The sequence below is a fragment of the Hyperolius riggenbachi genome, chromosome 3, assembly GCF_040937935.1.
Source record: "Hyperolius riggenbachi isolate aHypRig1 chromosome 3, aHypRig1.pri, whole genome shotgun sequence".
Lineage (NCBI taxonomy): Eukaryota > Metazoa > Chordata > Amphibia > Anura > Hyperoliidae > Hyperolius > Hyperolius riggenbachi.
The window spans coordinates 413,243,424-413,270,194 of record NC_090648.1 but is presented as its reverse complement, the minus strand read 5'-3'; the positions used below and the strand labels follow the sequence as shown (position 1 = coordinate 413,270,194).

The window sequence follows — 26,771 nt, the reverse complement described above, 5'->3', positions numbered from 1 at the left end:
GTATGCTTGAATCGGGCACAGATAGACAGATCTGGCACCGATCCCTGCATACCACTAAGGGTTAACTTACAGTGTTTGCAGCGTGCTAATATATTTACAGTCATTTGCTGACTCACATGTGGTGGCAAGCATTTGAATTGTACGTGTGTGGTGAATCCTTTGGAGTCAGGACGCTCCTCTCGGCCAGTCAGTTCATAGAATCCACATATGGGCATCTATGCGCAAAGCGACAGTGAGACCAAGTTTCTGACTCTGAACGATTGGCCCAATCAAAGACAGGCCTTTGCGGTTCTTGACAAAGCCTGCTTTAAATTTCTCAATAACTTCATCCCTGTCTGGTGTGTTCTTTGGAATTTATTTATTTGTTGTATTTATAAAGCGCCAACATATTACGCAGCGCTGGACATTAATTTAGGTTACAGACAATATTTAGGGGTGACATACAGCAATATGACAACACAGGAATACAAGAAAACCAGATCACACAGCACAGTAGGAGTACAAGGTAATGCTTAGTCAGTCACTGGATGGGAGCATGGAGTTAGGCAAGTTAGGTTCACTCAAATGCATAGCATGGGTGCACAGTAATAGAGGTGCATGATCAGGTAGGACACAAAAGGAGGAGGACCCTGCCCAAAGGCTTACAATCTAGAGGGAGAGGTAGGGACACGAAAGGTAGGGGACCAGAGTTCGGCTGTGGGTTTAGAGCAATTGTGAGGGGTGGTAGGCAAGAGTGAAAAGGTGAGTTTCATAGTCTTCATAGTGTTGTTGCTCCCCATATTCTATTAGACAACCTCTGAGGCCGTCACAAAGCAGCTGTATTTGTACTGACAGATTACACACAGGTGCACTCTATTTAGTCATTAGCACTCATCAGGCAATGCCTATGGGCAACTGACTGCACTCAGAAGGCTGAATAACTACACACACCCCACTTTGCAGTTATTTGTAAAAAAAAAAAAAATTTAGAATCATGTATGATTTTTTTTTCCCCCCACTTCTCACGTTGTGCAGATGGTGCAGCACACTTTTTTAGTATGCTATATAAATACATAATAATCATGTCAAAATCATAAGAATAAGCAATTCGCTCTATCCGAGCTAAACATTAAACATAACCCCGAGAGAGTCAGAGGGACAAAAATCTTTATTATGTTCAGAGTGTATAGACCTCCGAATAAATAATCCTTTCCACACAGTAGAGGAAGGTCAGGGAATTATAAGGGATGCTGTCCCATTTGTGGTCCTTTACTCGTCATTGGCATACATGGCAGGGTCCTTCCTCTTAAGTCTCAGATTCTCTTTTGTACCCCAGCTGTAAGTCAGGTAAGCCACGATAAATGCTGAAAAACAAAAAACGACAAGAAGCCAGGGTTATCATTTACCAGGACACTTCAAGGATAACACAATGTTTACATTTGAAACTCCAGGGAGATGTTAAAAAAATGAATCACTAACATAACTTGGGGGGAGGGGCATAGCTGAGGAGCTTTGGGCCCCAGTGCAAGTTTAACATTTGAATCCCCGAGCATTCTATACATAATTTATATGGCGCAGAAAAAAAAAAAAAAAGCATGAGTGTAATCATGTTTACTACTGGTGCGCAGAGCTAGGTTTTTTATTTTTTTTTATTTTATTATTATTATTCCCTTAGTTGACACGCTCAAAACTTTCTTGTGAACCAGTAGGACTGGGGGGGGGGGGGGGGGGGGGCTTCAATTTGGCGCAGAGGTCATTTGGGGGGCTCCTTACCCTTAAAATATGGAGTGGGTTGGAGGTATGAGTGCTTATATATGTGGCTTTAACCTCCTTGCCGGTTGTCCCGAGCTCAGCTCGGGGTAACCTGCGCAGGAGGATATCTCAGGCCCCGCTGGGCCGATTTGCATAAATTTTTTTTTGTTACAAGCAGCTAGCACTTTGCTAGCTGCTTGTAACTTCCGATCGCCGCCGATCCGCCGCAATGAGTCGCTCCCCCCCGCCCCAGAGCCCTGCGCTGCCTGGCCAATCAGTGCCAGGCAGCGTTGAGGGGCGGATCGGGATTCCCTATGACGTCCCGACGTCCATGACGTCGGTGACGTCATCCCGCCCCGTCGCCATGGCGACCGGGGAAGCCCTGCAGGAAATTCCGTTCTCAACGGGATTCCCTGCATACTCTGATCGCCGAAGGCGATCGGAGTGGGTGGGGGGATGCCGCCGCTTAGCGGCTATCATGTAGCGAGCCCTTGGCTCGCTACATGATTTAAAAAAAAAAAAAATTAAAAAAATGTGCGGCGCTGCCTCCTTGCCGGATTTTTTAGACCGGCAAGGAGGTTAAATAACAGCACAGTGCAAATCTGGAAGTAACTACATGTGATGTCATTACCCACATGGTTGAGCATCCAAGGTTTAATTTTTATTAGAGCCACTGAAGCAAAAAATTTTTTATGATATAATGAATTGGTTGTGTAGTACGGAAAATTACTAGAACATTAGTAGCAAAAAAGATATTCTATTTTTATTTTCAGTTACCATAGTTTTTTTTTTTTTTATTTTTTTTTAATAACATTGCATCAATCTCTAATATTTGCAGTTCACACACTACTCAGCATTCTAAATGTCTTTACAGAACACGCAGTGAACTTTTGACCTGTCCTGAACTGTTATCTGAACTGTATTGTTTTCTTTTGCAGAGAACAACCTTCAGAAAACAGGAGCTCTCTGCAAAAGTCATGGAGCTCAATGGCAATTTGCATAGATAACTGGAGTTTCTCAACTCTTCCTGTACTGGAAACTATATTAGACATATGTCTGCTCCTAAAATCGAAACCACATTATCAGCGCAACCAAACAATCATGAATTTGTGGAACAATATGTGTGTGTCGCAGCCAAAGTCCAACACTTCAGTACAGCGTTTGAGTCAATATAGAATAAAACACTTCAGCGCAGGCTCACTTATGTCCACCACCGAGAACACCATAAAAACAGATGCGCTTACCAGATCCTTACAGACCTTAAAGGGGAACTGAAGAGAGAGGTATATGGAGGCTGTCATGTTTATTTCCTTTTAGACAATACCAGTTGCCTGGCAGCCCTGCTGATCCTCTGCCTCTAATACTATTAGCCATAGCCCCTGAACAAGCATGCAGCAGATCAGGTGTTTCAGTGGTTCAGACTTATAAGTCTGATCTGACAAGACTAGTTGCATGCTTGTTTCTGGTTTTAATCAGATACTACTGCAGAGAAATAGACCAGCAGGGCTGCCAGGCAACTGGTATTGATTAAAAGGAAATAAACATGACAGCCTCCATATACCTCTCTCTTCAGTTCCCCTTTAACTACAGGGTCTGTAATAAAGCTTTATGAGGTCAGCAGCAGGTGTCTTCACAGCCGGCCTCCTCTCCAGTTTGGACAGAATAACTCAAATCCTCATATGCAGTGTTTCACCAAAATTAGAGGCATGCAAAAAAACAATGCACATCTAAGCGTATCTGTAGCAATTTTAATGTAGCGCAGTAAAAAACAGCATAAAAAGTTTTAAAAGGGGTCACTCACATCAGGGTCCTTGTTACAGGGACCCACAGAGAAGACAGCACATAAATCATGGGACGTCGTCCAGCCACACGTCCACCTCACTCGACCGGTTTCACTATTAAAGTTTCCTCAGGAGCTCCTGAGGAAACTTTAATAGTGAAACCGGTCGAGTGAGGTGGACGTGTGGCTGGACGACGTCCCATGATTTATGTGCTGTCTTCTCTGTGGGTCCCTGTAACAAGGACCCTGATGTGAGTGACCCCTTTTAAAACTTTTTATGCCGTTTTTTACTGCGCTACATTAAAATTGCTACAGATACGCTTAGATGTGCATTGTTTTTTTGCATGCCTCTAATTTTGGTGAAACACTGCATATGAGGATTTGAGTTATTCTGTCCAAACTGGAGAGGAGGCCGGCTGTGAAGACACCTGCTGCTGACCTCATAAAGCTTTATTACAGACCCTGTAGTTAAGGTCTGTAAGGATCTGGTAAGCGCATCTGTTTTTATGGTGTTCTCGGTGGTGGACATAAGTGAGCCTGCGCTGAAGTGTTTTATTCTATATGTCTGCTCCTAATGCTTTATTTCTTAGCTGTACTACACAACCAACTCATATCATAATTTTTATTTTTGGCTTCAGTGTCTCTTTACACCTAGTACTAACGCCACTGAGTGAGAAGGATTTCACCTTTTCAGCTGTCTTTCCATTGGCTGCAGGACTTTTTCCCCCGCTGAGAACTGAATTTTCACTGACAAACCTGCCATCAGCTTCATACAGGTGGTGTGTTCATTTCCACCTTACAGTTCCTCTTTAATGCGGATCACTTTTCAAAGCATATATAGAAATGATAATTTCAGCATAGCACAATTGAAGAGCTAATACTGTGGTTGAGGGGGGCCCCTAGTCCTCTGGTCCAAAGACCCTGGTGTGATCGCAACCTCTGCATCCCCTATTGCTTTTCCACTGCTTGCGGGGTACATTTATATTATACATCAAAACATTTTTAAACATGCTTCTTATGTGAAATTTCATTACCAAGTTTCACTTTTCTAATTAGCCACTTAAGTACCAGCAGTCTCTGCCCCCTAAAGAGTACCCGAGGAAGCTTAAAATCTAAAAAGGACAGAGGCATGTTCTCATCTGACCATCTAAAGGACATGCCTGTGTGTCCTGCTCGCTGCTCTTATAGTGCCCACTGTGCTCTGCTAGCCCCCCTGGAATTTACAGACATGCAGATGTGGACAGACTTACGAGGAAGGGGCATCCCAAAATTCATGCAAAAACGCCCCCTCCCCCGTCTATCAGAGCCTTCTAACAGGCTCTCCTCTGCTTGCTCCCCACCCTCTCCACATTAAATCAACACAGAGCACAGAAGCCGTTTCTCTAGCTTTGTGACCCCAAAGGTCACGAAACAAAGTGATTTATTGCAGCAGCAAGGGTACCGATAATGGAAGCTATATGATCTGGCAACATGTTTGTTTTTAACTGTTTGACACCTGTCTCAGGTTCTCTTTAAGGACCAGAGACCACTGGTACAAGAAACGGCGGAATACCAACAAATTGCCACACATACGTGCTGCAATCGCTGTCCACACCGCCCGACGGGAACGTCAGGCTGCCCACTCTGTCGTCTCTATGATAGAGTTCCTGTGAGCCAGTCATGAGCCGCTTTCAGTGGCTCAATGTGTCTAACGATGTAAGCTAATGGGAGTTGCTTACATTGATAGACAGGGTCAGGAGCCAATGAAATCAGCTCCTGACCAGCTCACGGGGCTCTGCTGTTAGAGACGGCAGAGCAAGTAAGCTGTGGCAGGGAGACAGCAGCGAGAGCGATGGGAGGGATGAAATCTATGACCTGGCAGCCACACCAGCATCAAAACAGAATGTACGATTTCAACTAGCGTCGTCCTTAACCCATTTATACACTGGCATTAAGACAATGGAATAATTAATGTAAACATACAGTGCTGATACATAGCATAGCAATTGTGATCTTATTTGCACTAGAAAGAAGCCCTAATTTCCAGAACGGCAAATGTAATGTAAAACTTGACTGATAGCAGGGAAAGTTGCATCACAATGCACACAAAATCACATGTATTAAATAGGGGAAATTAGAGTGACTGAAGCGTAATCCAAAAGAAAAAGCAGATACTTACCTAAGGAGAGGGAAAGCTCTGGGTCCTAGAGAGCCTTCTTGGACTCCTGACTGTGTCCGCATTCCACCGCATGCTCCCCGGATTGAATCTCCCGCCGTGGGAGACTTCGACAGTCTTCGGAAGCACTCGGGATCCCAAAGACTGGCGGCTTTGTACTGCGCACACGCAAGTGCACGTGAGAGGGCAATCGTGCAGTATAGAGCGGCCCCTCTTCGAAGCCCAATTGCTTCCGAACGCTTCCGAAGTCTCCCCAAACCGGAAGAGAGCAATCCACGACTAATTGATTATAAACTACTAATATGGGACCCTGAGGGGGAACGCGGACGCTGTCAGGAGACCGGGAAGGCTCTATAGGACCCAGAGCCTTCACTCTAGTTAGGCGAGTATCTATTTTTATTTTCGCTTCACACTCTCTTGGATGCTTTCCATGAATTGAAGGTAATCCACAGCTATAATCACTAGGTAATTAACAGGAGAGTTGATTCAGGGATTTATCTGACTGCCATCTGTAGTCGGGAAGGAATTTTTCCCTTTTAAGGCAAATGGGCCAAGGCATTGTAAGGGCTTTTTTTCCCCCCCTCGCACTTCTCTGCATCAACTGGGTTATGTGCAGATTCAGCATGGCGTTTTTTTTCCCTGGTTGAACTTGATAGACGGATGTCTTTTTTCAACCCAACTATGTAACACTATCACATCACAGCACATTTGGGATCATGATACCAATTTTTAGAGACCTTACTTCCAGAACTGGATAGAACAATATTTGGTCGTGTTAGTCGTGGACATACATTACATTTTTGGGAATGGAACTGGTGCCAAGGCTGGAGCATGAGAGTGACAGCAATTTATGATGACACAAGTGTGTGTTGACAGAGCCACACTGTGATTAGTGGCAGAAATTGGGGAAGAGATCTGATGGTGCTATGCAATGACTGGTATTAGAGACTGTGGAAGGCTGCACTGCGACTACTGGCAGAAACATTCTTATGGCACACTGTCAGCAGACCTCATAATGAGGAAGATGCACACCATGACTGAAAACTAAGGTAACAGGAATAGAAGTCATAATTTCTGACATTTTTAACCAAGCCTGCCTTCCGGGGTAAAGGTACTCAACATTTCTACTGACTGCTTAGCTTATCATGGAGCTCTTCTGTGAGATCTAGCTGTCAGCAAGTGTTCTGAAAGCAGAGCCTGCTGTTAGGTTTGCCTTATGGGTCTACAGTTAGATATAAAAAGAGAATACCGTTGATCTTATTTATCCATTTCCCTACAGAGCACACCTGCAAAAGGGTGAATCAGAATGCATGAATCTAAATACCCAGTTTTGAAGTTTGACCTAAAAGTACTTGAGCAACAAAGCAGTCTGATGAAATGTCTGTATGCATTAAGTGATCATCAATATTGGAACATGTGATGTGTCACTGGTTTGATCATAGGGCAGGACAAGTGGCAATATTTAACGACTACCAAATTTGATTACAGCTGGAACATCATGCAAACAAAAACATGGGATATGAATTGCTGCATATGTGATTTTATGTATAATTCTAGCTAAACAACTATGAACTTGAGTGAGTTTGATATTTATTTTCACTTACTGCATATTTCAGTCTACCACATGGACACTTACCACTATCTACTATAAAATTCTTAGTCTCTGTTCTCACTGCACATAATCCGATTTCCAGATTGCTTCTAACTGAGAAATAGTAATGACATTGGCTTTTACATAGAAAGCCCTGGTTGCCATTCCCACTAGTGTGCAGGGACTCCAATTTTAAAAGTGCTGCATGTACAATTTGTAATGTACTTACATCCCATTCAGTAAAAAACGGAATAGGGGACTGTATACAAACACACCAGAAAAACAAAAAAACAAAAAAAAAAAAAACGCAAAACAGAAAAAAAGCTTTCCCCCCCCGCTATGTGCTCTGCAATCTGCACAGAGAACAAGCCATTGTTAAACACAGGGCTGAGAAATCGTTACAAAAATCTGACTCAGATTCCAACTTTTCAGGTTAGGATTCCACTGACTCCTAATTTGCATATTACAATTTTGTTGATTGAAAGCATGCAACATGAAATGCATCTCTTAACTGCCAAGGTTTAGGAATTTTAAAATACAACTGAACTGAGAGGGATATGGAGGCTGCCATATTTATTCCCTTTTAAACAATACCAGTTACGTGGCTAGCCAGCTGATCTTCTGCCTCTAATACTTTTAGTCATAGACTAAAAACTAGTCTTTCATAAGAGTACTTGTAGAAGACAAGAACATCTACTGTATCAGACCCCTGGCAATGTGACTGTGGGTACATGTAAGACTGATGTGCAGGTTCTTGCAAGGAGAATGAGGCTATTCTTCTTCTTCTATTACACATTCTGCATATACAATCTGAACCAGGTTTATGGGTGATAAACAACACCTCTGTGTTCAATGTGCACAACATTCTCAGTGGATTCCTTGCAGCTCTGTGGGGAGAGCATATGTAGAGTATAGTACTACTGTGTAACAACGTAAACCTGAGACAGATGAAATTAAAGTTTTATACATACCTGGGGCTTCCTCCAGCCCCCTTCAGGCTAATCAGTCCCTCGCTGTCCTCCTCCGCCACCTGGATCTTCTGCTATGGGTCCAGGTACTTGAGCCAATCCAGCATAGTGCACATGCACACACTCCGGCGCCGGGAGCATATTACACCCGAACTATTGCGCAGGTGCTGAATGTTCCTGGCTGTAAGAGCAGCACGCGGCCAGACTGCGCTGACTGGCTGAATTCCTGGATTCATAGCAGAAGATCCAGGTGGCGGAGGAGGACAGCGACTGGAGTAGCCTGAAGGAGGCTGGAGGAAGCCCCAGGTATGTATAAAATTCTTTCATCCGTCTCAGGTACCCTTTTATTCGCAGTCACCAAACGTTAACATATCAAATGATTTGATTTCATGGGCAAAGGGAGTGCATACATTTGCATAAACCAGCATCAACTCAGAATTATTTCCATCTCATTGACCATCTCTATTAGTGATACAGATACACATCAGGCTTTATTCTTACAGCATAGATGTTCTTTAGTATATACAGTGGTGTGCAAAAGTATTCGGCCCCCTTAAAGTTTTCCACATTTTGTCACATTGCTGTCAAACATGAATCAATTTTATTGGAATTCCACATGAAAGACCAATACGAAGTGGTGTACACGTGAGAAGTGGAACAAAAATCATACATGATCCCAAACATTAAAAAAAAATAAAAATAAAATAAATTACTGCAAAGTGGGGTGTGCATAATTATTCAGCCCGCTTTGGTCTGAGTGCAGTCAGGCTACAAAAACATTTCCAAAGTCTTGAACATCCCATGGAGCACTGTTCAAGCGATCATTCAGAAATGGAAGGAGTATGGCACAACTGTAAACATACCAAGACAAGGCTGTCCACCTAAACTCACAGGCCGAACAAAGCGCGCTGATCAGAAATGCAGTCAAAAGGCCCATGGTGACTCTGGATGAGCTGCAGAGATCTACAGCTCAGGTGGGGGAATCTGTCCATAGGACAACTATTAGTCGTGCACTGCACAAAGCTGACCTTTATGGAAGAGTGACAAGAAGAAAGCCCTTAACAGAAAAGCATAAGTCCCATTTGCAGTATGCCACAAGCCATGTGGGGGACACAGCAAACATGTGAAAGAAGGTGCTCTGGTCAGATGAGACCAAAATGGAACTTTTTGGCCAAAAACGCAAGACGCTATGTGTGGCGGAAAACTAACACTGCACATTACTCTGAACACACCATCCCCACTGTCAAATATGGTGGTGGCAGCATCCTGCTCTGGGGGTGCTTCTCTTCAGCAGGGACAGGGAAGCCGGTCAGAGTTGATGGGAAGATCGGTGGATGGAGCCATATACAGGGCAATCTTGGAAGAAAACCTCTTGGAGTCTGCAAAAGACTTGACTGGGGCGGAGGTTCACCTTCCAGCAGGACAACGACCCTAAGCATAAAGCCAGGGCAACAATGGAATAGTTTAAAACAAAACATATCCATGTGTTAGAATGGCCCAGTCAAAGTCCAAATCTAAATCCAATCGAGAATCTGTGGCAAGATCTGAAAACTGCTGTTCACAAACGCTGTCCATCTAATCTGACTGAGCTGGAGCGGTTTTGCAAAAAATAATGGACAAGGATTCCAGTCTCTAGATGTGAAGAGCTGGTAGAGACATACCCTAAAAGACTGGCAGCTGTAATTGCAGCAAATGGTGGTTCTACAAAGTATTCACACAGGGGGCTGAATAATTAAGCACACCCCACTTTGCAGTTTTTTTTTTTTTAAATGTTTGGAATCATGTATGCTTTTCAGCCCACTTCTCACGTGTACACCACTTTGTATTGGTTTTTCACATGGAATTCCAATAAAATTGATTCACGTTTGTGGCAATATGACAATGTGGAAAACTTCAAGGGGGCCGAATACTTTTGCAAACCACTGTACATAAAAGATTCCTAAGTACACATCATATATACTGTACAACCACTATCAGATATGTATATCTGACTTTAAAAATTCGGGGAATGCTTTATTGAAGCAGCACAAGTAGCTATTTTTTGATTGGTTTATTTCATTTTTGTAGACTAACACAGCCATTACTGTATATATAAATTTGACTATTAGCTGAGAAATAGAAAATTTTATCATTTTCTATTTTAAATTACAGTTTAAATTAATTAGGAGTTGGAGTCTGAGTCGGTGCATTTTCTCCCCACTGCGACTCCAGGTACCCAAAAATTGCCCCGACTCAGACTTTGACTCCACAGCCCTGGTTATACGTGCACCTGCACTGTGTAATCTATTTCTGCAAATGTGACATCCTGCATCAGCTGTGTTCCGTGGAAACGCTCTGCAATTATTAGCTGCAAAGGGACCTCTATTGATCATGAACAGATATGTCTGGCCATCTCAGTACAGTAGAGTCCTACATAGTTATTTGGGTTGAAAAAAAAAAAAAAAAAAAAAAGACATACGTCCATAGAGTTATATGGAACTCAATTAACCAGCAGTTTCAACCAACCAGCACAAATATTGCCGGCAGTATTCACTGTGGTAAAGGTCAACTTCTTAGGCGGTTTGTGGGCTCTGCTGTGCTTAACGACTGGATGTCGCTGCTCCACCTAGGGTAATATATTTCACTTACTAGATCTCATAACGTGTGTGTGTGTACGTGTGTGTGTACGTGTGTGTGTGTGTGTGTGTGTACGTGTGTGTGTGTGTGTGTACGTGTGTGTGTGTGTGTGTGTACGTGTGTGTGTGTGTACATGTGTGTGTACGTGTGTACGTGTGTGTACGTGTGTGTGTACGTGTGTGTGTACGTGTGTGTGTACGTGTGTGTGTGTACGTGTGTGTGTGTGTACGTGTACGTGTGTGTGTGTGTACGTGTGTGTGTGTGTACGTGTGTGTGTACGTGTGTGTGTACGTGTGTGTGTGTGTGTGTGTACGTGTGTGTGTGTGTACGTGTGTGTGTGTGTGTGTGTACGTGTGTGTGTGTGTGTGTGTACGTGTGTGTGTGTGTGTGTGTGTGTGTACGTGTGTACGTGTGTGTGTGTGTGTGTGTACGTGTGTGTGTGTGTGTGTGTACGTGTGTGTGTGTGTGTGTACGTGTGTGTGTGTGTGTGTGTGTACGTGTGTGTGTGTGTACGTGTGTGTGTGTACGTGTGTGTGTGTGTGTGTGTGTGTGTGTGTGTGTGTGTGTGTGTGTGTATGTGTGTGTGTGTGTACGTGTGTGTGTGTACGTGTGTGTGTGTACGTGTGTGTGTGTGTACGTGTGTGTACGTGTGTGTGTGTGTGTCCGTGTGTGTACGTGTGTGTGTGTGTGTGTGTGTGTGTGTGTGTGTGTGTGTGTGTACGTGTGTGTGTGTGTGTGTGTGTACGTGTGTGTGTGTACGTGTGTGTGTGTGTGTGTGTGTACGTGTGTGTGTGTGTGTACGTGTGTGTGTGTGTACGTGTGTGTACGTGTGTGTGTGTGTGTACGTGTGTGTGTGTGTGTGTGTGTGTACGTGTGTGTGTGTGTGTGTACGTGTGTGTGTACGTGTGTGTGTGTGTGTGTGTACGTGTGTGTGTGTGTACGTGTGTGTACGTGTGTGTGTGTGTACGTGTGTGTACGTGTTCGCAGCAGCCAATCCCTGTTGGCGCTGTATAACAGACTCTTCTGTATTTGATTTTAGAAAATGTTCTATCATATTTGGAACCATTATGGCTAGTTTATTTAAAGAGAACCCGAGGTGGGATTTAATTATGTTAGTGGGGCACAGAGGCTGGTTGTGCACACTAACACCAGCCTCTGTTGCCCCATGGTGTGCCTCCAGGACCCCCCTGCGCGCCACTATACCCACCGCAGTGCAAGCGACACGCAGCGTGTCGCCAGCACAATGTTTACCTCGGCCTGTCTGTTAGCGCTGCTCCCCCGCCTCCTCCGTATCGGCGCTACCGGTCGCGTCACTTCCCTCCAATCAGTGGGAGGGAAGGGACGCAGGCGGGTAGCGCCAACACGGAGGAGCGGCGCTAACAGACAGGCAGAGGTAAACATTGTGCTGGCGACACGCTGCGGGGGGGGGGGGGGGGGGGGGGTATAGCGGCACGCAGGGGGGTCCTGGAGGCACACCATAGGGCAACAGAGGCTGGTGTTCGTGTGCACAACCAGCCTCTGTGCCCCACTAACATAATTAAATCCCACCTCGGGTTCTCTTTAAGTTAAACTGCAACATTATTTTAATAATTAGTTCCTGCTCTTCCTGAATTTCTGCAGAGTTCTGGCATACTGGGCTGTTCCTCATGTGGGCAAGAGTGCACTAAATCACGGATTTATCATTCAGTCATCCATAATTGCACTGAACAGATTAGCCTGCGTTTCCCTAAATTTTGGCATATTGGGCATCTTCTCACTTGGGCCTAGATCTGTCATCTATAACATTTTGCAGCATTTATGTCATTTGCACATGTAAATTAAATCCTGGGGCACTTTTTGAACTCTTTGTGCAAATCTATTAACCTCCTGAGCGATAATCCCGAGCTGAGCTCGGGGTATATCGCGCAGGAGGATTTCTCAGGCCCCAGTGGGCCGATTTGCATAATTTTTTTTTGTTACACGCAGCTAGAACTTTGCTAGCTGCGTGTAACTTCCGATCGCCGCCGATCCGCCGCCGCTCGCCGTGCAGTCCCCCCCTCCCCGACCCCTTGCGCAGCCTGGCCAATGAGTGCCAGGCAGCGCTGAGAGGTGGATCTGGACTCCCTCCGACGACACGACGTCCATGACGTCGGTGACGTCATCCCGCCCTGTCGCCATGGCGACCGGGGAAGCCCAGCAGGAAATCCCGTTCTGAACGGGATTTCCTGCTTACTCTGATCGCCGAAGGCGATCGGAGTGGGTGGGGGGATGCCGCTGCGCTGCGGCTATCATGTAGCGAGCCCTGGGCTCGCTACATGATTTAAAAAATAAATTTTTTTTTAAAAAAATAGTGCTGCGCCACCTCCTGGGCGATATAATTGTATCGCCCAGAGGGTTAAAAGCTACATACACATGTTAGATTTTCTTTGGCTGAAACAATTGTTCATGGTTATCTTGGAATTTAAAGTGTGTACAGGTGTTGCTGGCCTCCCCAGTAGAGATCTGGTCGATTGGATCACCGTCTCCGAGCATTAAGATACATTAGGCCTGGTGCAAGATCTGATGGTAAATTTACTCTGCGCAGGCAGTGCACAGCAATTTTACTGGTACTAACATCAGAAGAGTATCGCGAGTTGCACGAATGGGTAATGTGAGCCTATGCTATTGGATCGTGTTAAGCAAGTAACATAACTCACGTTACCATATCAACATTACACACGTAAGGCGCCAATTGCAAAACGCTCTGTACTCTGCTGGTGTTAGTAGCAGTAATATTGCCATGCTAGTCTTCTCCAGTTCTCTTCCTGCCCACCTCTAGTAAAAAGCTGGAGTAGGAAGCACTGTGGAGTCGGTACAAAAATTATCCAACTCAGTTTATGAAGCCACTGTTTCTGACTCTAGGTACCCCCAGAATTGCTCCGACTCCTTAGTCTAATTTTTACAAAGTCTATGGATTTGGTTTAAAAATCATCCAACTCCGACTCCATGTACCCGAAATTGCTTAGACTCCTTTACTCAGACTCCACAGCCCTGGTAGGAAGCACTGGTCTGCAGCTTAACAAGAACTGACTATACAGAAATATTTTACTGCTACTCAAGCCACTTACCATATGGCAAATACAGCCTTAACTGAATATGCAAAGGAGGAGCATACATTACTAAATAAGGTGAACAATGAATATCTAGCTTGTCTTCTCAAAGTATCATTCATGCCACTAGCTTTCTACTGTCCGATACCGTATATAAAGATAATGCAGACTTGTTTCCATAGTGCTGTCCACCCACCGCACTACTGGTTGCCCGTTTTATATTTAATGCCTCTTTCCAATCAATAATTCAACCAACTGAATACTGACCAAGCATCAATTTCAGAAGAATTTCTTTAGATTTGATGTTATTGTCAAAGGTCTACTTGATTAAAAATACATGCCTGACTTTACTACTTTATAAAATGATAATCATAAAAAAATGTACAAGTTCTCAAGTATAAAGTATGAAGATTCTGATGTGAAACTTACGTGGTGCTACTGTCAGGACATTGGATGAAATCCGCCTCCATGTATTAGGAATACCTTTGGATAAAGCATTGGCAAAAGCTCTCTGCTCAAAAGGAGATAAATAAAAGGTGACGACGTGCCGCACCTTAGCGAGGTCTCCAAAGTGCAACCCCATGGCTTCCCTGGTCAAAAAAAAAAAAAAGTGTAAGTCATGTATTCAACACAAAACACTCAAACTTCAATATGACAGGTACTTATTAAAGGACACCTAAAGTGAGGCATATGGAGGCAGCCACATTTATTTTCTTTTAAACAAAACCAGTTTCTTGGTAGTCCTGTGGATCTCTTTGGCTGCAGTAGTGTCTGAATCACAAACAAGCATGCAGCTCACCCAGTCAGACTTGGGTCAGAGCACCTGATCTGCATGCTTGTTCAAGGTCTATGGCTATCAGAAGCTGTATAAAAAGGAAAAAAAATATGGCAGCCTCCATATTCTTCTCACTTCAGGTGTGCTTTAAGGTGAGGTTCACAGTGGTCAGTTGCATAATGCACATGTTAAAATGTGTGTGAACTGCAATGTAGCCAGGTCATAGACTTTACTGCAAACCCTGCATGCAGCGAGTTAGAAAACATGATCTGTTACTGTGGTTACAGGCCAATAGAACGAGTACATTTGAAATCGGCGCCGGTAGACTTGGGCGCAGGATACAGCAGTATATGGCTGATCCCGCTTCTGCACAAGTCCGGGCCGTTTTAATTACTATTCCCCCTCCAGGCCGCCATGGATGGTAGGGAATGAAATAATTCGGCTTCCAGCTATTGCTTGTAATGTTTTTGTTTTTTTTTTAAACATTTTATCTGGGTATTTTTGGGAGGGTGGGATGTAAACAATAGTTTTATAATGTAAATGTGTCTTGAGTTTTATTTTTTTTACTTTTAGTTGTAGTTTTACGTTATGGCCACAAGATGGCGGCCATGAGTTTACATGACGTCACTCTAAGCGTAACATATACTTAGAGAGACGCATGGGGGAGGCAACAGCCAGAAAAAGCTAAGCTTCCGAGGGAAGCTGTTGCTTTTTCAGCGGGGGAGAGGAATCAGTGATTGGGCACCATAGCCCAATTCACTGATTGCCTGGCTAACGAACCGCGGGCCGGGAGCACGCGTGCACGCGCGATCGGCCGCGGGAGCGCGCATGGTTCCTGGACGTAGTTTCTACAATAGGTTAAACTAAAATAACTAAATAAATAACTAAAATAGGTTAAACAGTAGAGGGCGCTCTACTATTTAAACTTCCTGCCGGGACAGGAAGTAGCCAGCCGGCCCGAAACACAGCACGGAGAAGAGAGCGGGGACTCGCGTCGGCAGCAGCAGGTAATGTATTGCCGCTCGCGTCGGTCGTCGGGCATTCGAACGCCGCTATCGAGGGAAATATTCCGCACGGTCGGGAATAGTCGGGAACGATCGATTTAGGACAGAAATCGATCGTTCAGTCAGCGTGTGCGCGACGATTTCACAGCCAATTCGATCAGTGATCAAATCGGCTGTATATCGGCGGGAAAAATCGGTAAGTGTATGGGCCCCTTAAACATGTAGAATTATTCTGCAATGCAACTGAACAGATTTACTTTCACTTGCCACTCATAGGGTCCGCACACATGCTGAATTGATTGGGGCCCAATTCCTCAGGCAAAGTAGCTGGGCCGAGCTGTACAGACACAGTCAGCCTACAGGCTGACTATGCTTTCTGTTGCGATGCGGGAAGAGTGTGCGTGTGTGAGGGGGTGGTGGGCCGATGGAGCGGCACAGGCATGACGTCACATGCCGGGTGGGGCAAACGGCGTGAACAAGGTTATTGGCCGCCGTTCAGCTAAGTTGATCCACCTGGCGCCTGCTACGTGGCAATCGGGGGCCGCTGCACACACCGGTTTATTGGCAGAGGTGGTCGTTATCAGCAGCCTCAAATCAAGTATGTGACTGGAGATTAATTTTACAAGAGACATGGAAAAACAGAAAAAATGAGAGCTATTAATGCACTTAGGATAAATCTGCCCGGTAAACATTTTCATGATTGCTTTAGTTTACATTTTTCCCCGATCAGTGTGCGAATGAGTTTCTTGGCTTTCTACCAAGCAGCCTATTCTGTCCTATGGAGAATTGAGAACAAGCAGATAGGTAGCAGCAAAAAACAACAACAACAAAAAAAACTACAATGATAATTGGCCAAGAGGAATCTAAGCTTATCAACTGGAGAGACTGTCAATGTCAGGTGACACACATTAGAATTTCACCCCAAATGATCATGTTTTGGGAAGCAAGTATCTCTACAGGATTGCTGAAATTTGGCCCTCATTTTCACTGTAGCAGCTAGAAAGTGCTATTGGATACTGTAAAGTACAATTTACATAACTGATGTGTTCATTATTTAAAAACTTTTTAGATCATTGCTTGATCCATGTAAAAAAAAAAAAAAAAAAAAAAAAAAAAAAAAGAGAAAGTGTTTAAATCCTGGCCAGCATGATGTTCCTGATCTGGCATAAGTAAACCTGTAGTTGAAACAATGCAAGTAATTATTGACATGATGCATATACAATTCAATGCATAAGAAAACAATCACTCTCTGCAAAAATGCACCATGCCCTATAATCATTACCGCGTACACAAAAAAGCTTTTTAAATGAGCATCTGGTTGCCCCCAGGTAGTAAAAAAATAAATAAATCACACTTCTCTCCTAAGAGAGGTTTGTAAAAGTGTGTTTTTTTTTTTCTTTTGGGGTGGGGGGTGCACAGGACCACAGTTCAAAGCAGCCACAGCTTGCAGTGCTGGGTTTGAATCCCAGCCAGGGCACTATTGCGCACACAGTTTGTATGTGCTCCCCATGCCTGCATGGGTTTTCTCTGGGCACTCCAGGTTTCCTCGCACATCCCAAAAACATAGATAAGTTACTTGGCTTCCACCTAAATTGTACCTAGACTGTGGGCCAGATTGATCAAGAGTGTCTGAGACAAAACGCTGGTAGGTTTGTAGAACTCCGTGCAGAACTGTCTCAGGCACCTTAAGAAGCCACTAGATGGTGCCGTTTCATTCCTAAACTGTTCTAAGTGAGGAGGAACTAGAAGGCCTGGTGCACACCAGAGGAGTTTTTCTGAGCGTTTTGTGTTTTTAAATCTGCTGCTAATGTTATCCTAAGTGTCTGTGCACACTGGAGCAATGAGGTTTTGTAAAAAAAAAAACAAAAAAAACAAAAAAAAAACATAGCATTACATTGGGAAGAGCTTTTAGAGGTTTCAAAAGCTCTTCCCAATGTAATGCTATGGTTTTTTTTTTTACAAAACCTCATTGCTCCAGTGTGCACAGACACTTAGGATAACATTAGCAGCAGATTTAAAAACTCAAAACGCTCAGAAAAACTCCTCTGGTGTGCACCAGGCCGAACAGTGTCTCAGACAAAAACGAACACAACAGTGTATGCTTGTTTGTTTATCCATCTGGGACACAAGCAGCCCAGGCTGTAATTTCTCTCCTAAACTTTCATTCTCAAATAATCCCGATGTCTGCTGTCTTTTTACACACATTTTTAACATGCTCTAAGCCAGGGGTCCCCAAACGTTTTGGGTCGAGGGCCGGGTCAACATTCTTCAGACTGCTGGGGGGCCGGAGTATACATAAAATGATAGTTTTTGTGGGCCAGACAGTGAAGCATACCCAGGTGACAACCTGCAGTCCAATTGGACAGCAGTGTCACCTGATATGGAATTTGATTGGAAACCAGCAAATTATTGCTTTCTGGCTTCCATGTGGATGGACTGCTATTCTATATGCGGGCCACCGATATTTAAAGATGTAGCTGACCGCATCTATACTGAATACATTTTGGTAAAAAAGCCTCAGGGGGCCACAATCGGCCCACAGGCCTTAGTTTGAGGACCACTGCTCTAAGCAGTCAATTCTCCACATACTCGTCCACAATTCCCCTCCTTTTCTTAAATAAACATCACCAGGGTGAAGGGGAGTTCACCTCAGTAACAAATGAGTGAGTTGATGGCAGTAAATTAAAAAGGAAGCTATGAGGTGTCAGCGTAAACCTGCTCTGCGGGGTTAAGAAGTGGTATTAGCCACTTCTTATTCAGGGACAGTTCTGCACTGGAAAACTCTCAGAACTGTCGCAATCTCCCTTCACTTAAGAAAGCATTGGGTAGCTTCTTACAAACGCGCAGTACACTCCACCCTGCTGGTAAGGACAGTTTAAGAATAAAAAACTGTTGGTAATGCTTTGATAAATATGGCCCTATGATACATACACTTAAAGGGAACTTTAACTGCAAACAAATAATGAGTTTTACTTACCTGGGGCATCTACCAGCCCCCTGCAGCCATCCTGAGCCCTCGCAGTCACTCATGGCTCCTCTGGTCCCCCACTGCCAGCTAGTTTCGTTTTTGCCGACTGCGAGTCGGCCGGCTGCCATACGTACGTTTTTACGCATCCCTGCTGTTGCAGGAAGCAATTGCAGACATCAACACATTTTTACGCATTACGGTTGTAATGCGTAAAATTTTACGCATTACACCCGTAAAAATGTACTTGATGTTCCTGCACCAGCCGGAATGCGTAAAAACGTACGCATGGCGGGCAGGCGGCCGACTTCCAGTGTTCCCCAACCCAGTCCTCAAGGCCCACTAACACTGCATGTTTTGTATAAATCCACAGAGGTATTTATCAGCTCTGCTGAGACACTAATTATCCCCCCAAGTGTGAAGGTTTGTGGTTTCCTGCAAAACATGTACTGTTAGTGGGCCTTAAAGAGAATCTGTATTGTTAAAAATCGCACAAAAGTAAACATACCAGTGCATTAGGGGACATCTCCTATTACCCTCTGTCACAATTTCGCCGCTCCTCGCCGCATTAAAAGTGGTTAAAAACAGTTTTAAAAAGTTTGTTTATAAACAAACAAAATGGCCACCAAAACAGGAAGTAGGTTGATGTACAGTATGTCCACACATAGAAAATACATTCATACACAAGCAGGCTGTATACATCCTTCCTTTTGTATCTCAAGAGATCATTATACACAGGCAGTGTGCATAGAGGGGCCAGGAGGGGGGAGATGCATCACAGAACCACAACACTGAAGAACTTGGCAGCCTTCCAGACACAGGCTGACAAGTCTGACAAGAGAGAGATAAGTTGATTTATTACAGAGATGGTGATAGTAGAACGTGCTGCAGTAAGCCAGAACACATTAGAATAGCTTTTGGAACTTGTAGGATGATAAAAAACAGGATGTAATTTTTGTTACGGAGTCTCTTTAAAGGAGTTATCAAGGCGCAGTACTACTGTGCAGTCCGCTCCAGTCCACGTGGCAGTGATTGACGCAGGCGCTGTACAGGCTGACCTGGAGGTCGGCCTGACGTCAGACGGGTACAGGGAGGGCGCTGTGGCGAACAGCTGCGTGCAGAGCTGCAGCAAGGGACATGCTGGGAGTTTCGGGCTGGAGGAAGCCCCGGGTAAGTAGTGCTTATTTTGTTACTTTTGGCCTGATAACTCCTTTAAAGGACAGGGTTGGGTAACTCTGCACTACATGATACTCTGTACAGCTCTGTGGAAGATGGCAGCAGTATAAAAATATTGAAGAATAATAATAAATAAGGGGGCTAGAGAACAGCCCCCATAAGTAAATACTCACTGCCCTCGCAAAACACACAACATTTACAAACCTCCCTATGGGGAAGGTTCATTTGAATTTTTTGCTCCATTCTGGCGCTCAAGTCCCTTCTGTACCTTGTCTGTAATTATGGAATACTGTATCCAAAATTCGTCTGAACCGATAACAGCACTTTATTGGTCAGGAGTCACCCAACATGAATACTAACATAACTATAGTTTTAAAGTAGCTCCCTAAAAACTAAATACATTGCCCTTCCTGCCAAATGTTATGCTGCCACAAATAACATCAACCTCACGTTTAATTAGCATAGAGAACAGGACGCCTCCCTCGTACTGCCCCTGGCGGTGGGCTGAGGAAGCCCAGGCAGGGAATGGCAGGATAGGCACGAATCACCCCACACTGATACAGCTATGCTGGGAAACTGAGCGCTAACTACACGTAGCGATCTCCAGCCTGTCGGCACACTCACCTTGCTGCGCACTACACAGCTCCTCAATATCAAACTCAGGTCACTGCAACACTTCCGGTGGCAACTGCTTCCTCTTCCGGGCCGACGCACACTTTGTCATATAACCAGATTTTATTGAGAGACGCTTGTGGCTTCCGCCTCTCTGGTACGTGCGCGCCACCTTCTGACTGACTTCTAGAAAGCAGCCTGCCTAAGTGCAATAGTACTGCTGCTCGCGATTGGTGTTGGGGAGTGTGGGGACAACAAAGTATTATATCTTCTACACGCTTTGGAACAAGTTTTGTATGAGAACAAGCGGGCGAACATGTAAATTGCCATCAAACCCATGTCGCAATAGAAAATATATGTAGATGGAGGTGAGCTAAAGTTTATGCTACTGCAATTTGTCTGTAAGAAAAGCTTTAATTTTTTTTTTTTTTTTAATTATACTTCAGTGTACTACAAACTGTAGACGTACACACAATGAATTTGTGTATGGTTTCTCCTGAAGCATTATTAGCTTATATATATTAACTTTGTCAATGTGAAGTCCCATTCCTCATATATTCCTATTTTACGTGGTGCTATGCAGTACGACAACATGTTAGTTATTTTACATATGTAGAGTTATGGTTACCCAGAACCACTAGGAAAGTGTGAAGGGTTAAGAGACCCCCAAAAATCATCTATTAAAAAGCAATGCTACATTTAAGTATCCCTTCAAGAAGGCAATATTATGTGTACCCCAAAAAGCCAGTTTTACTTATCTGGGGGCTTCTACTGGCCCCCTGCAGTCGACCTATGTCCATGCCGGTACTCTGCGATCTTCCGGGACCTTGCCGTGGCTCGGTTTCGGCGACTGTGCCTGTCTCCGGCTACTGCGACTGCGCAGCCATGGCCGCACACATCTTCGTTCGTGCCTCCAGGAGCATTGTGTGCAGTACAAGAAAATCTCTACTGCGCAGGACATTCCTGGTGCCAGGAGCACATACGAGAATGTGCAGCCAGAGCCGTGTTGGTGCAGTGGCTGGTGACAGGCTCCATTGCCGAAACCGAGCCGCGGCAGGGGACTGGAGGATCGTAGAGTACTGGCGTCAAGGAGATCCACTGAATGGAATTCAAACTAAGATTGAACAGATTGTGTCCTCAGCCAGATTAGGGGACATCATAGATGAGAAACTTGCTAGGTTTCTCATTCAGGATTTTCCTATTACCCCGATTCTCTATATGTGCCCAAAGATACACAAAAGTCTGATAAATCCCCCTGGCCGACCCATAGTGGCCAGCATAGACTCTGTGTTTGCACCTATTGCAAAATATTTAGAGAAGATCTTGAGTCCATTTGTGATAGCTCTTAAATCCTATATGCGAGATACGCAGATGTTCCTCAACATCTATGCCACCTCTGGAGGGACCATGTCTCCTTGTCACTTTAGATGTGGAGAGCCTCTATACCTCCATCCCACATGATGGGGGTGTAGAGGCGGTCCGCTATGTACTTGAAACTGCATATGATTTTTCTTCTAAACAGATTGCTTTTGTTTGCAAATTGTTAGAAATTGTATTAACATGCAACTATTTTCGTTTTGAAGGCAGGTTCTATCTACAGAGGAAGGGCACGGCGATGGGGTCGAATGTGGCCCCGCCCTACCCAAACATCTTCAAGGGAGTCTACGAGGAGATGTATATACTAACAATCTTTTTCAGAAATATGCAGTACAATGGCATCGTTATATTGATTAATCATATTGAAGATGTATTTTGCATGTGGGCAGGACCGCATTCGACCCTAGAAGCCTTTGTTTCCGAATTGATGGATAGATGTGCAGATATACGCCTTACTTTACATTATTCGGAGGAACAAGTCAATTTTCTGGATACTCTTGTTTATAGGAAGGGTGATAAACTAGTGACGGATCTTTATGTTAAATCGACAGATTTTAACTCAATTTTACACTATGGGAGTTTCCATCCAGGGGCAACCAGAAAGGCTATACCTATTGGCCAACTACGACAGGTACAGACCATAGTTGACGATGGGACGACCAGACAGCGGAGAATGACACAAATGATGGAAAGATTTTCCAAACGAGGGAACCCCCCTCAAGTAATACAGTCAGCACAGGACAGACTACAGACTGCACCCGACAAACATCCACGGGGCAGGAGGAATATGGCTAAATATATCCCCTTTGTCACGAGATTTAATACACAAAGTGACAATTTTGCCAAAATTATTAAAAAGCACTGGTATCTTCTGACAGACAGCTTGCCTGAGATAGCCCAGTTTCAGCATCCCCCATTAGTGTCCTATAAAAGGGCACCTAACTTGAGAGACCGGCTGGTACATGCAGATATGGGGACTGCTGGGACTGGGAGATCTGGGATATCTCATAAAGGGACGTTTCCTTGCTTAAATTGCGTACATTGAAATTCAGTTATTAAAGAGACTCTGTAACAAATTGTTTATCTTTATTTCTTCTATGCTATAAGTTCCTATGCCTTTTCTAATGTGGTCTGGCTTACTGCAGCTTTTCCTAATTGCACAGTAGCTGTGTTATCTCTGTTATATGATCTAATCTTCTCTCTATAGTCGGCACAGTCAGGCTGAGGCAGTCAGACTGGAATGTGCAGGGCTGCTTGTGATTAGCTAGAAGCTGTACACACCCCCTGCAGGCTCTGTGTGACTAACACACTCTGCTTAGCTGAGCCTATTAGAAGCTGGTTAGTTTGTTTGTAAACACTGCCTAAAACTGGCAATTACAAGCCAGGTTTGCAGCAGAGAATGGCAGAAACAGCACAGAGGGGACCAGGAGCACATAATGAATAGAATGGTATGCTTTTTATTGTAAGAATTTCAGAGTACAGATTCTCTTTAAAGAGAATCTGTATTGTTAAAATCGCACAAAAGTAAACATACCAGTGCGTTAAGGGACATCTCCTATTACCCTCTGTCACAATTTCGCCGCTCCTCGCCGCATTAAAAGTGGTTAAAAACAGTTTTAAAAAGTTTGTTTACAAACAAACAAAATGGCCACCAAAACAGGAAGTAGGTTGATGTACAGTATGTCCACACATAGAAAATACATTCATACACAAGCAGGCTGTATACAGCATTCCTTTTGAATCTCAAGAGATCATTTGTGTGTTTCTTTCCCCCTGTTCTCATGCACTGAAGTTTCAGGCTGTTTGTTTCTTCCTGCAAACAGCTTTGCCCTTGTCTGTAATTCTTCAGTATGTGAAAGCCCAGCCAGCTCAGAGAACGATTTATCCAGCTTGTAAAAGATGAGAGAAGAGAGAAGCTTACCTAATCTAAATAATACACAGGCAGTGTGCAGAGAGGGGCCTGGAGGGGGGAGATGCATCACAGAACCACAACACTGAAGAACTTGGCAGCCTTCCAGACACAGGCTGACAAGTCTGACAAGAGAGAGATAAGTTGATTTATTACAGAGATGGTGATAGTAGAACGTGCTGCAGTAAGCCAGAGGACATTAGAATAGCTTTTGGAACTTGTAGGATGATAAAAAACTGGATACAATTTTTGTTACGGAGTCTCTTTAAAGGTGAAGACATTAGTCATCCCCATACAGGCAAAAAATTTTAAAAAAAAGGATACTATACTTGTGATACATCATACGTGGTGTATGCTCTAAAATGCCCATGCGGGCTATTATATGTGGGACAGACTACACAAAAAATGAAGAAGAGATTATCTTCACATAACATACCATTCGTGAGAGATTAACAGAAAAAGCTGTCCCTTTTCATTTTTCGAAAGCAAAACGTGGTGTTTTGCTTTCGAAAAATGAAAAGGGACAGCTTACGTAAGTTGGCTTACGTGGTGTAAGGCAACTTAAATTTCAAACCATAGAGCAAGTGTTGCCACTTGGGGGGGGGGGGGGGGATAGGGAGAAGAGGCTCTTGTGGAAGGAAGCCCATTGGATTAAGAGACTGGACACCATGGAACCCAGGGATTTAAATAGAGAATTAGATATTACACCTTTTATTTAGATAATTTTTCTTTCCCCCTTGCTCCATGTTGTCCAGCCTCCATATACACGTGTACTTTTTGGTTTAACCTTCCTGGCGGTAACCGCGCAGGAGGATTTTGTTAGAACCTGCTTCTATATCACCTTGCTTCGACACCATGTTTATTGTTCTAGTGGCGGTACATGCGCAGGTCAGGGAGACCTGCGGCCTTGTACTAGAACAGCTTCTTGGTATGTTCTAGTTCTGCTGACAGAACTGCAGATTTTCTCTCTCAGAGAAAATCTCCTTAAAGGGCCGATCTGCACTCCAAGCCTTTTTGACTAACTCAGTCCAAATAACTGAGGCCTACTTAAATTATAACAGATTTCTCAGGCCCTGCTGGGCCGATTTGTATTTTTTTTTTTTGCTACACGCAGCTAGCACTTTGCTACCTGCGTGTGCACGCCGATCGCCGCTGATTCGCCGCGCCGCCCCCCCCCCCCTAGACCCTTTGCGCAGCCTGGCCTATCAGCGCCAGGCAGCGCTGAGGGGTGGATCGGGACTCCCAATGACGTTGGTGACATCATCCCGCCCGTCGCCATGGCAACGGGGGAAGCCCTCCAGGAGATCCCGTTCTTTGAACGGGATTTCCTAATCGCAAATCGCCGGAGGTGATCGAAGCGGGTGGGGGGATGCCGCTGCACATCGGCCTAGGGCTCGCTACATGATTTAAAAAAAAAAAATACAAAAAAACCTGCTGCGCTGCCCCCTGGCGGTTTTTAATAGACCGCCAGAAGGGTTAATAGTTTTGTTGCATTAGGGTCCTTCTCTTCCTCTCTCCTCCCTTCTAATAATTGTTATATAACTTTTCCTCCTTCCCCCCCTTTTTTCTGTAATGTCTATATACCTTTGTGAAACACCATGCTTATGGGTGCATATAGAATTGCATGGTGCTGTTTTTTGTCTGCCCCTTTCTACAGCGTACTGATGTGATATGACGATAACATGTTAGAGATCTGTTACTTCAGGTTGGCATTGCAGGCTACACAAAACTACCCAAGGTTGATCTGGCCTGTATCTATACAGACACTGACTCACATGACAACCGTGTAACGTCCCCATTGCTCTGGGACGGCGAACACTAGGCTTCTTTGTTTACATCTTTACTGATGAATGGGCGGAGGTTGCTCCGCCTACGTCACTAGTTGCTTGGCAGAAGGGGAGAGGTCAGCTTGCTTCCGCCCTCTCCGCTTACGTGGTGCAGTCTGTCTCCCCTCAGGTCCGCCTGGGGCGGAGCTATGCGGGGATGACGGCCGCGCCTATGCTCAGCAATGAAAGGCTGCTCGCCTTTTGTCATGCACAGCTCAGCTTGAAAAAGAAGCTCAACGCTTCGAAAAGTCGCTACTTGAATGCTGTGTATACATTTTAACAATAAAAGAGCATAAATATATTGGATGGTGCCGGCTCCTATCCTCCTTTTGTTATTTGGATCCGGGGTGTTACCGGACAAGCCGAGACACATCATCAAGAAAGAGGTAAAAAGGTGCCCTGGTTTAATAAAAACATCTAAAATCAGCTTAAAATTGAAAAGTAATATGAGGTAGCTTACCTTAATGACGAAACCTCTGTAATTAATACAAGGGATTTTTTAGTAGCACAGGCAACACGTTTCGCTGGTCTCAGGCAGCTTCATCAGGCCAGTAAAAGTGCCAAATAAGAAAAATCATTTACTTTTACTGGCCTGATGAAGCGGGCTGAGACCTGCGAAACGCGTTGCCTGTGCTAATAAAAATCCCTTGTATTAATTACAGAGGTTTCGTCATTGAGGTAAGCTACCTCATATTACTTTTAAATTTTAAGCTGATTTTAGATGCTTTTATTACACCAGGTCGCCTCTTTCCCTCTTTCATGCTAAGTATACCCCCGGACATACCCTGTCCGAGGGGTGGTGGCAGACCACTAGTGGAGTCCCCACAGTGGACTCTGTCCCCCTTTTGTCCACTAAGAGAGCGACCATCCTTCCGGTTCTGGCTAGGACCACCCCGAGTAGAGGCAGGTTTATTGTCTCCACCTGCTTCCTGTGGTTGGTTGCCCCCAGCAACCTCCCTTTGTGAGTAGTACTTCTAATTTATTTACTTTTATTGTGGTCACTGACATATTGCACTACTGGGCTCCCGGTTTTTTTGTCTCCTGTGACGTTTTCTACAGGGTGTTCATCCACCCCCACTACAATTGCCACCACTACAGAAATAGAGAGTACTGGCGTGGGCACTGGCCGATTGCAGGGGGTGGGTAGAAGCACCAGGTAAGTAAAAACAGTTATTTGGGGGTACACTTAAGTATTTCTTTACAAAAGGTGAATTTCAG

General features: G+C 44.5%; 1 protein-coding gene across 1 annotated transcript; it reads right to left on the bottom strand.

Moving 5' to 3' along the window:
- Positions 1-1,129: 1,129 nt before the first annotated feature.
- On the bottom strand, positions 1,130-20,562 carry UQCRQ (ubiquinol-cytochrome c reductase complex III subunit VII). Its single transcript, XM_068277471.1, has 3 exons — positions 20,454-20,562; positions 14,339-14,499; positions 1,130-1,343 (listed from the first exon to the last, which is right to left on the bottom strand). Exons 2-3 carry the CDS (start codon positions 14,490-14,492, stop codon positions 1,249-1,251), a joined length of 249 nt encoding a protein of 82 aa, XP_068133572.1. The 5' UTR covers positions 14,493-14,499; positions 20,454-20,562; the 3' UTR covers positions 1,130-1,248.
- Between the last annotated feature and the right edge of the window lie 6,209 nt (positions 20,563-26,771).